Source organism: Antrostomus carolinensis, unplaced genomic scaffold, assembly GCF_000700745.2.
Source record: "Antrostomus carolinensis isolate BGI_N321 unplaced genomic scaffold, ASM70074v2 scaffold32592, whole genome shotgun sequence".
Lineage (NCBI taxonomy): Eukaryota > Metazoa > Chordata > Aves > Caprimulgiformes > Caprimulgidae > Antrostomus > Antrostomus carolinensis.
In genome coordinates, this window is record NW_010300764.1 from 2,202 (window position 1) to 13,534 (window position 11,333).

Genomic DNA, 11,333 nt, shown 5'->3' on the forward strand with positions numbered 1-11,333 from the left:
GAAAGAAGGAGTTTTCAATTAGGAAAAGGTTAAATGAAGCAGTGAGCGCTGTAGTCAGGCAGAGGATGTTCTTGGTCAGTGTAAATCCCTCAGAGGTGGATCCAGACTAAGCTGGGCACGGCCTCGATGCTGCTTCACGAGGGAACTGAACGAAGAGCCAGCGCTTGAGCAAAGCACGGATCACTAACAGACTGCTGTGGTTACACACTAGGTCACTACATTTACACAACTCAGGGCTCTATCAGCTTCCCCGCTCTCATCAACCACCGAAACGCAGGGTTCAGTCTCTTTTTTCCAAACTAGGCTAGAGGATTCCAAGGGTTGGGGTTACACCAGTGGCAACGCAGCCACCTCATGTCTCTGGGCTCCTATTTCTTTCTGCCTCCTCTTTCTTTGAGTGCCAGGTGAATCAGAGAGCCACTCGTCATGTTGTAATAAGCCAGGGAGTTTGAATCCTTGATGAAGATGCCCTGAGGGGAGGAGAAAGGGAAAAAAACAAAACAAAACCAAAAATCAGTCACAGCAGAATCTGAATGCTTCCTTCCCACAAAACCCCAGACAGATGAAGCCCTCCCGGCCCTGCTCTCAGTTCAGGGTGATGACAGAATGCTGCAGGCTTTGAAAGTCCCTGGAGAGATCCCACTGCCACAAAAGATGGGGACTGGAGGAGTTGGGTATGCTGGGAATGAGGCAAGAGTACAGACAATCCACAATCTCTACCCCTGCAAACATATAGATGAAGACAGTCACCCCAAGTTATTTAGGATCCACCCCCCCCCTTTTTTTTTTCCCCCTTAAAAAATAAAAACCAGATGAGCTTCCTTTCTCACTAAGGGTTAACAGAGTATCTGCCCAGAGATGAACTCCTGAGGAGGCAAGTGCACAAAGTTCACAGCTTAGGCAGCAGGTTGCGCCTGTGCACATGCATGACTGGAAACGAGTTATTAAAAAGGAACTACGCCTTTCTAACGTCTTGAGAGGAAGAGAGAGAGAGAGAGAGATCCTCCCTAACATGTTTTGGAGACAGTCTTTTCTGAGCTGCCAGAGTTCCAGGGTACTCTTGCCCAGATTACAGATCAGTGGGAGCAGACTGCTGCATTTAAATGTCAAAACACCCTAATAAATTAAAGAGGTTGATGTCAGCTATCAAGCTTAGAGGACTCGTCTGCAGCAGCGACAACGTGAAGATCCGCTGATGCCACCTATGAAAGGCCTGTCCGGCTGTAACAGCGCACAGCTCTGTAACCAGTCGTGCTGGACAGACAGGAAATACATCCCCTCTGCTCTTCCCCACAGCTCAGTAGGGACATTACTATTTTTTCATGTAAAAAGTCAGTCTGTGTGTAAAAAAACAGCATTGGAAGGGTTTCTACCCACCTCGTACTGCAGCTTCTGTTTCCCAGCTGGCATCCCTGTAGCCTCGTGGATCTTAACCTTTATAACAGACACCTAGGAAGAACCAAAGAGCTTGCTCAGGTTTTTTCTCCCCCCAACACTGTGCAGACAGGCAGCACTACTCCCCAAGTTCAGGGAACCTCGCTGGGCAAGAGGCTACAGCGTGGGGAACATCCAGAGTTTTACAGCTCCTGCCATGCAGATCAACTGCTACCCTCAAAGCAAAGGAAGCAAAACAAGAAGGGGGAGAGGGCGGGTTAATAAGCTACATGCCTGGTCGGAGAGCGGCAGGGTGAAAACCAACACTTGGCCGTTCAGTTTCCATTCTGTCTTGTCCTGCATGTTGGGAACCTGGACTTTGACCGTGACTGGACCCTAGAGAAAACAAAGATAATGTCTCTCACAGGCAAGGAGGCTCGGGATGATGATAAAAGAGCAGCAGACAAATTATTTATAGACACACAGTGCCAGAGAAATTCTTTATTTCCCAAATAGCCACATATCTCTAATTCTTAGTGAACAGATGGAAATGTATTTACCTCAACACTGCGAAAGTTACTTCACCAAAATAAAACATTTAGTGACCAAAATAAAACATTTAGTTGGATTTCTCTCCTTAGTCCCTCCTTTTGCATTCCATTCACCACACACATTCAGGGTATTACAGAGTGAATGGATGGAGCATTAAACAGGAGACAGGTTCTGATGCCCAGGAAACCTGTACGGCCTTTTCAAAGGACTCTGAGCCCGACCCACAACGACGGCAACTCCTCAGGAGGGAATTCAGTCGAACAATTAGTTCATGTTGTTATGGAATATACCACATTCCCACAGCATCATGCTGACACTGATATATTAAAACTCCTTGCCTCTCCAGCTCAGCACTCCTCTGCTTCAAAGCTTATTATCAGCTTTAATTAGAGATCTTATAGTGGCCTCCCAGTACCTGAAGGGGACCTACAAGAAAGCTGGGGAGGGACTTTTTATAAGGGCAGTTAATGACAGAACAAGGGGTGATGGCTTGAAAGTGGCAGAGGGGAGATGGAGATGAGATGTGAGGAAGACAATATTTGCTGTGAGGGTGGTGAGACAGTGTCCCAGGCTGGCCAGAGAAGCTGTGGCTGCTCCTCCCTGGAAGTGTTGAAGGCCAGGTTGGATGAGGCTTTGAGCAACCTGGTCTAGTGGAAGGTGTCCCTGCTGCTGGTAGGGGGGTTGGAACTAGATGAGCTTTAAGGTCCCTCCCAACTCAAACCAGTCTGTGATTCTATGATTTAGTTCTTCTTTATATTAAGTACAAACCTTCCTCTCACCACCCTCAATGAAAGAGGAGTAACGATCTTACTGCACGTCTGCGTGCAGCGCTGCATCCCTCTTCCCAGCACAACATAAAGCAGCTGGGTTTGCTCAGGAATGGCAGCGGGAAGGAGCCATCTCAGAGAATCACTCCCTTGCAAAGTACTTCTGCACATCAGCTCCCCTCCGTGTAGCAAACTGGTTTTACATCTTTGGGGAGAGGCGGCTGAACAGCCCAGCTGGGCCAGGACTCTGGCGCTTCTCAACAAGCAGCCAGCCCACCCATGTACCTTGTTCCTGCGCAGGAATTCCTCCTCTGGAATCAGGCTATCCTCACTCTTCAGTTTCTTGGAGACTGGCTCATCCTCCATCGGTGGCGGCGGGTGAACAGGAGGCATCGGTGCTGGGGAAGGAACCGGAGCCACGGGAGGTGCGGGAACAAATGCTGAAATGGGATGGAGGGGACATAACACAACCTGCAGTCAGCCACTGAGTACAGAGCAGACACTGCCTCACACAAAAGCTCTTCTCAGACCACTAAAGGCTGAAAAGAAATGCCACAGTACACGCAGGAAGTTAACACAACCAACAGTAATGTGCAAACTTCAAACGTGAGGAGATCTCCCATATTGGGAAACTGTCCAGGAAGAGACAACACGCGGTGTAAGAGCTTCCTGCAGATCTTGCTAAAATAAAACGCTTTCAGTTTGGCATGTGGCGGTGCCAGCCCCTCGCTCTCAGAAAAGAAAAAAAAGGGAGGGGAAAAAAAGGGAAGACGTGTTTTTTACATTGTGCTTTTCAACTTAAAAGCACCTAATGCTATGAAGCTGCTGAGGAAAGGAGCCAGATAACAGCTTTTCCTCCCAGAGCAGCAACTTCTGACACAAGCTGTAACAGCCAGCGAGGCGCTGGCAGCTCCTCTTCACTCTGGTTCCCTCTGGAAAGCAGTGTGGATTCTTAAATCTTCACGTGGGCTGGCTCCCAGGGACGCAGAAATAAAATGGGGGAGAGAATTCTCTGTATTTCACGCTGCAGGAGGAGTCTCGAGACCAAAAGTGGTACTGCTAGGTAAGTCATATACACCCCAAAATTCTTAATGATGGGACTTGGGGTCTGCAATCCCAGTTACACACCATTATCAGAGGCACAAGAGGGAAAACAAGAATCAAAGCTCCGGCCCACATTACACAGGAACTAGCTGACAATTAACCAGAAACAGCTGAAGTGACTGACCTGTTGGTACTATCATGGGAGGCGGGCGAGGGCTCATGATGGGAGGAGCAGAGGGGGGCATGGGGACCACATTGATGCGCGGGGTGTGGATTATTGGTGGCATGGGGGTGGCTATGACGGATCCTGGAGGCAAACGGACCACGGAAGTCATCGGGGGCCGAGGCATGACTGGAACTGCAGAAACTACAGCAGCGCGGACCGGAGGCGGCATCTGGAGAGAGAGGGGAATTTTTCTCAGCAGGTACATGCAGGAATCCTCAGTGCTGTTCACAACCCTGATTAAAGTAACCAGAGCAACACACAGGGGACTTCTGCTGGCCAAAAACTCACTGGCAACCTCAGCAGGCTCACTGCAAGGCCAGCCCAAGCTGCCTGTAAACCGGTACAGAAGCCTCATTAACAGATTAAATGGTTCTTCCTTCCCTCACCTCTCAGGCATCACACCCTGATCCACGCAGCAATCTTAATGAAGAAGCTATTTCAGAGTCACACAGCAGGGCAGGGACAGGAACGCTGGGCAAGTGAGTCACCTGTGAATGTTTCTTACCTGCAGCTACTTTTGTTCTGCATCACACCTTTTACACCTAAAAAAGGGCCCCACCCATTCCTTTGTTAGCCATGCTCCCTTCTTCCAGGATCTCCCTGACCAAGTTCTCCCTCTGCCCAGCTGACCAAGTCTTTTTGGTTCCTCTAAGGATGAGAAGCTCCACCTAAGCCTTATTTGCCATTTTTAACAGTAAGTTCAATACAGTGAACTCTGATTGCTTAAGAGTCATTTGGAAACATGAACTTCACTCAAAATCTGTTTGTAAGCCAGCACCCTGCTGTTGTAACCCTTGACCTTCATCAGGACTCTTCTAATTAACTACAGCCAGACTCATTTGCTCTTGGAAGCCCCAACACTCACTGTGGGTGGACGAGGCACGGATGTGATCGGCTGAGCGCTAGCTGGGGGATTTGATGCCGACGAAGGAGGAGGTGGCTGGGGGATTTCGTTGGGTTTGCTGGGACCGATCTTCTCCTTGCTGTCATCTTCTGGCACCAGTCCCTTGGCCTTATGGATCGCTTCGATTTGCTCTTGGAGAGTAATATTGGCCTGAGCAGCCTGTTGTGTGCGGGCCATGCTGCCCGAGTGGCCATCCCAGGTCACCTGAGAGGATAAAATAAATCAGAATTAACTCCAGACTGCAATGTGAGCTGCAAATAAATCAAGAGAGCAGCTTTACAGCACGAACAAAGTTCAAAAGACTCCTGTCTCTGAGCATTCATAATACTAGAGGAATATGTTAAAAACCCAACAGTTTCCACTCTACCTTTTCCTCTGGTTTCTGGATTTCTTCTTCACCAATCTTTTTACCAATGGCAGTCTCTTCTACACCGAAGATATCAGTACGGCGCTCGGCCAGCTGCTTCAAGCTGCTTTCAATATCCAAACCTGCAGGCAAAAAGAGAAAATTTTTATCTCAAGTGATATAATCAAACATGATCAAACCTCTGTTAATGATCTTTCAATTATTTGGTCCCTAATGGCTGAGTGCTGCTCTTTTTAGAAAGAGACTGCAACTGCTGGCAGGTCAGCAGCAGCCAATGCTCTCTGCCTTTAAGTTTATAGAAAAGCTTCAATGTGCCAATGACAAATGAATCCATGTAATCATAGAACAGACTCCCAGACTGGTTTGGGTTGGAAGGGACCTTAAAGCTCATCCAGTCCCAACCCCCCCCTGCCAGCAGCAGGGACACCTTCCACTAGACCAGGTTGCTCAAGGCCTCATCCAACCTGGCCTTCAACACTTCCAGGGAGGAGCAGCCACAGCTTCTCTGGCCAACCTGTTCCAGTGTCTCACCACCCTCACAGTGAAGAACTTCTTCCTAATATCTCATTTAAACCTGCCCTGTATCTTCTGTGCGTGTTCTAGCAGCTGCCATAGAAAAATGAATTAATTATATGGCAAAGATCTCTCCTTACTTAACAAGTGTTACAAATAACATCAATTTCATGCTGGTTTTGATGTTTAAAATATTCTACAAATGTTAAAAAAACCTATACACAATCATTCACTCCCCCTAAAAGAAAAAATATCTTTATTAGAGCTCTGTCAGGACTAGCTTTAGTATTATAAATAAAAAAAGGCAAGCAGCATCTAACATAGCTTAAATTTACAAGTGGCCCTAAATCCACAGCAGCTTTATTTCCGATTATTACTCTCACTTGCACCATTCATGTTCTCAGAGAGCTGACAACGAACTGCATTTTTTTTTTTTCTGAGGACCTTTATTCTTTCTTCCCCTTCCTGTGTTCTTGTGGCTGTCACTGTCAATAAATCTGTAGTAATCAGCACGCTAAGGACATCAGAGAGAGCTGCATTTGAGACAGTCCTTATCGGTGGGACCCTGGGGGAGCGAAGAGGTGTGCTAAGAGTTCACAGAGCTCCACTAGGAACTGGGTTTTACAAGCTGTGCCAGACGCTCAGGCTGACCTGGGGCGTAGACCTCATCATCGCTCTGCTTTTCACGGATGGATCGATCGCGCTGCTCCAGCCACCGAGGATCCAGGAGACCAATTCGCATGTGTTCCTGCATTTTACTAGCAGGAATTTTCTCTCCGGTGATGGGGGAAACGAGATACTCATCTGGAGCTGGGGCGGGTGGTAATGGTTTTGAGGCTGGAAAAACAAAACCACATTGTTAAAAACAAATCAGAGGATGCTGCCTAGAAACAAACGCTTTTGTGATGGGGCAGGAAGAAATAGAGTTTTTCTTCACCAGCCTGATTTACCTTTGGGATCGTAATCTTTCCGCACAATGACCTGATCTGGCGTGGGAGGAAGGGGTGGTGGCATCGGGGTCTCTGGAGGAGGAGGAACCTTCTGACCTTCATCTTCATCATCTGATCCCTTATTTAGGGGGGGAAAAAAGAAAATCAGAATCAAGTTCCTGGAGTTAAATATCAACAAAGAAGATTTGAGAAAGGGATAAAAATCCTGTGCAGCGCTGGAAGAACTGATGAAGCAGCTTCAAAGCAACGAGAGCTATTTTGCCTCTGGACACCTGTGCTACAGTGGTTCCTGTGGATAATCATGATTTAGAATTCAATGGAACCAGAAGAGGAAGCAAGTACTGCTCAGCTTCCACATTACCACAGCACAGTGAGCAGGGGCTTACAGTTAACCATGCTCCTGTTCCCTCTTACCAGAAAAACAGCTTACATGCAGTGGGTAGAGAAAGAGTCTAAAATGACTCATCTTTCAGTGTGCCAGGCTCTGCGCAGAAGAAAGCTCAAAAGGCTTGATGACAGAAATCTAAAATCCACACCATTAGGTGACAAAATGACTGGATTTCTCTCTTGGAAATTGTAGTGTAATGGAAAATATTAAAAATACCTACTACAGCAGAAACAGGTTATTTTGAAATTCTATCAGGAGAAAATCTCATTTCCTCAGGAAACTGAGGAAATTCTCATAGTGAAAATGAAGGGCACCATAAACCACACAAACCTTACGGGACAAAGGTAATGCCCACTCTACTGGCTAGTTACCTCATCCATATCCTGCACTTGGGTGTCTTGGTCCAGCTGGGCTGGGGGTTCATCTGTTTTCTCTTGCTTTTCATCTTCCTCATCTGACTCCACCTCCATCTCTACCTCCTCGCTTTCCCCAAACTTCTCATAACGCTCCTGGATCAGGATTCGAGCTCCCAACTCTTCTGGAGTGGTGGGAGGAGGGAAATTCCCTACAACACAGAAAACAGAGCTTCTGTTTCTCTCTCCCATTTCGTTGCTCAATGCACAGACAGAAATATCAGCTTCTTGAATGAAAAGCAGTGGCATCAAAATCTCCTGGGAGACAAGGTATATAAAAAGGGAACGGATGGAGTCTGCACAGACCAACATCAGCATGACACATGAAGATGAAGGTACTTATAGGTGAAAGCCCCACTAGAAAGTGGGACAAGTTCTGCTGTCCTGGTAGAAGTGGAAAAGTGGACACTAGTGCAGTCCTGGACTTTGTGCAAGAAGAACATGACTAACTCCAGAAAAAAACCAGCCCTGCACACTGTCACTCACAGCCTTTGGCTTTCATCTTTGGAGGATGTGCCGGTGTAAAACCCAACGTCTGTCTAAAAAGGGCATTTCAGGACACAGTCCCTGCTCAAAGGGTGCAGTGTTTCACATAGGTTACAACACTTAACTTCAGTACCTTGCTCGTTGGGCTGAAAGTCAACTGTTTCCACGACCACAAAGTCATGCCAATCAATCTGGGCATAAGCAACACGCTCCTTTTCCTTCTCCTCCTCTTCCTTCTTTCTCTCTCGCTCCTGGAACTTGGCCCACTCCACTCTGTAATACACCTGCACAGGCAGACGTAAAGCAAGCACCAAATGTCAGGCAGGAAATCCATCACGGTCATCTCTACAGCATCCAAAGCGTCACGCTACCAACGCTTTGAGGGCAGTTAGACAAGCACTACTCCAGACCTGGCATAACAAAGAAATATTTGTATTTAATTTAGAAACTACAGTTTGCCTATTGAGCAAAGTACTGCACCAGCTTTCTAAAGTGGTTTTCCAAAGCTGGAACTGCAGACCAAGCTATCGGGTATGACACAACTCGGGTACTACTGAAGATTCACAGCTGGTGAACAATTCACCAACACTTACTACAACCCGGTAACGTCATCTTCCCAAAGCAAAAGCAAGTCTTTGGGACAAAGACAGAAGTCAAAGTAATAAAGAACAGCTTGGAAAGACTAAGTGACTGAGATGTCACAGCAAAGTGTCTGAGAGGGAAACATTCTACTCTGTAAAGCGCTTAGAAACGGTGTTGTGCAGTATCTACCTGTACGTGCCACACAAACTACTCCAACACAAACACTACCCAGTGGTTTAAAGGCAAGCTTGGGCTCCCCGTGTTCAAGTGACCACAGGGGACACCACCCGTTTTATTCTCTGTATGTATGGAACAGGTTGGGCAGAGAAGCTGTGGCTGCTCCTCCCTGGAAGTGTTCTCGGCCAGGCTGGATGAGGCTTTGAGCAACCTGGTCTAGTGGAAGGTGTCCCTGCTGCTGGCAGGGGGGTTGGGACTGGATGAGCTTTAAGGTCCCTTCCAACCCAAACCAGTCTGGGAGTCTATGTCTGTATTTGCTGCCAAGAAACCAGAAATATGAAAGAGGAAAAATTCAACATGCAACTGAAATGCTTCAGCAGTTCTGCAATTTCTCATGCAATACCTGATCCAGGACTTCCTTGGGATTTTCAGCCTCTTTCTTCAGTTTGAGGAGTAAGCCTTTCGGTGGGATCAAGATCTGAAACATATTGTGCATGACAGTTGGTGACAATTCTTTTTCCTAAAGCCTCTTTAAAAGCAACTATTCTATTTCCACACTGATAAAAGCATCAGCAGACCCCGGGGGCTACCGTCCATTTATTCTGTTGCAACCTTCTTACTACTTATTGCCCACACTTGCACAGTTCCCTCTCAACCTTCCAACCACCCTCAATATTGAAAAAACCCACAACTGTTACTGCTATTACAATAAAGTCCGATACATTTCAGCAACACCCCACTGCACGCTGCCAACAATGCCCAAGACACCCACTTCAAGAGCGAGATTTTTAGGCTGGACTCCCAGAACAGCAGGTAGTTCTAGTCTGGCTGTTTTGTAGGGCTTCAGGAGTCTTCAAAAATCAATGCTGCTGCTGAAGAACTGACAGCTCAACTGCCAAGAGTACCTTTGTGTACTGTTCCACCAGCTTTGTGAAGTAGTTAAAGAGACTGTGCTGGGGGCGAAGGAAGTCAAACTGGTAGTTCCTCTGCTCTTTCTGCATCAGCTGCGTCAAGAATTGCCGCCCGTTCCGAGCCACAAACTGCGCCGTGAGCTTCACCACATCCAAGTCAAAGGCAGAGATGGAGGGAGGATCTGCAATGAACTCAAATTCTGGAGGTGGCTCTTTTGGAACCACTGTCTCCTGGATCACCTGGGCCTGCACCTGCAGAGCAGAACAGAGACAGCTCAGGGGTGGAGGAACAAAACTGTTACCGAGCACCTGGGAGAGCCCAATCTTCCTTCAGCTCTTGTGGGAAGAGGTTCTGCTTCAACTTGAGAAGAAACTTCTTTCCAGTGAGGGTGACAGAGCCCTGGGACAGGCTGCCCAGGGAGGGTGTGGAGTCTCCTTCTCTGGAGACATTCAAGACCCGCCTGGACGCCTTCCTGTGTGATCTCATTTAGGTTCCTGCTCTGGCAGGGGGATTGGACTACTGGATGATCTTTTGAGGTCCCTTCCAATCCCCAACATTCTGTGATTCTGTGAAAGCAGCATCAGTCCAGACATGCTGGCAGCTGCACGGATGAGCAGAATCAGTACCACAGGATGTATCTGGACATCTGTATTTAGCCTGTGAGCAATCAAACGCTGCTCCAACAGCAAACTCAACTGGAAACTCTCAGCACTTTGCTGTCACCCTCCAGGATGGTCAATAACACGCAGTGACTGCTGGCCCTGCCAAGCATGTCAAAGCGCGTGTCCCTGCTCCAGCCGCGATGGACAAAGGCACAGCTGAGCCAGGCCAGCAACATTCTGCACTCCAGTGCTGATCCTTCTGGCAGGAGAAAAAAGAAAAGAACATAAATTAAAAGTTTCTACAAAACAGTGCGTGCAACAAACCCAAACTGAACCCACGGGATCCTAAAGGACTTGCCTCTGGAAAGAGTCCTGAACTCAGACAGTCCCAGCAGTCACTGCTGTAAGTACCACATTAGTCACTGCACAAGAGAATTAAAACAGACCAAGTCCAACAAGAGAACTTGCAGTTTCACACAGAACTTGGGGTGATCAGCAACTGGGGGGTGCATGTCTGCATCAAAACCAAGCCCGGACACTCAGCTCCAGGCCTCTCAGCGCTGTCTTTTTGCACATGTACAAACAATAATGAACACCCACCTTCTGTGGAAGCTGCTGCTGAGCACTCTGCTGCTGTTGCATGACCTTGGGAATAGCAGCCGAGGGCTCCTGTGCTTTACCCTCCTTGAACTCGCTGACTTTGTGCCGGTAGTAGGCATGGTAAGGATCGTTGGGATTCAAGAAATTGAACTTGGGGTTATTTATTTCATTCTGACGAATTCGAGCTTCAAATTCTGGACCATTTCTGGGGAGGAAAAAGATCCATTGTTTAGATGAAGGGGCATCAGCTCCAGGGGAAATGCCTGTTTCTTTCCTGGGAAGATGTGCTGATGTATCAGCCCCTCAGAAGACAATTCTCTCTCCTCCACAGAAGGAGTTGACCTCCAAGGAACTCATCCCCAGCACAGCAGCCAGTTGTACACACACAAGTTCGGGGCATTTGTCCCAATTTAGTCCATAATGGTGCCCAGTGAGTGTCTGAGACAGTTACAAACTCACACACGTGCCACAATCTC

General features: G+C 47.6%; 1 protein-coding gene across 1 annotated transcript; it reads right to left on the reverse strand.

The window, feature by feature from the left end:
* Window positions 1-294: 294 nt before the first annotated feature.
* SF3A1 (splicing factor 3a subunit 1) lies at window positions 295-11,131 on the reverse strand (the record flags this gene model as incomplete). The annotated part of the gene is made up of 14 exons (XM_010163241.2): window positions 295-470; window positions 1,378-1,449; window positions 1,669-1,770; window positions 2,979-3,133; window positions 3,922-4,132; window positions 4,829-5,071; window positions 5,235-5,356; window positions 6,399-6,584; window positions 6,698-6,815; window positions 7,457-7,650; window positions 8,118-8,268; window positions 9,147-9,221; window positions 9,649-9,906; window positions 10,858-11,131. Coding segments are annotated over 14 exons (2,263 nt in total), but the record flags the coding sequence as incomplete, so codon positions are not given.
* Window positions 11,132-11,333: the final 202 nt, after the last annotated feature.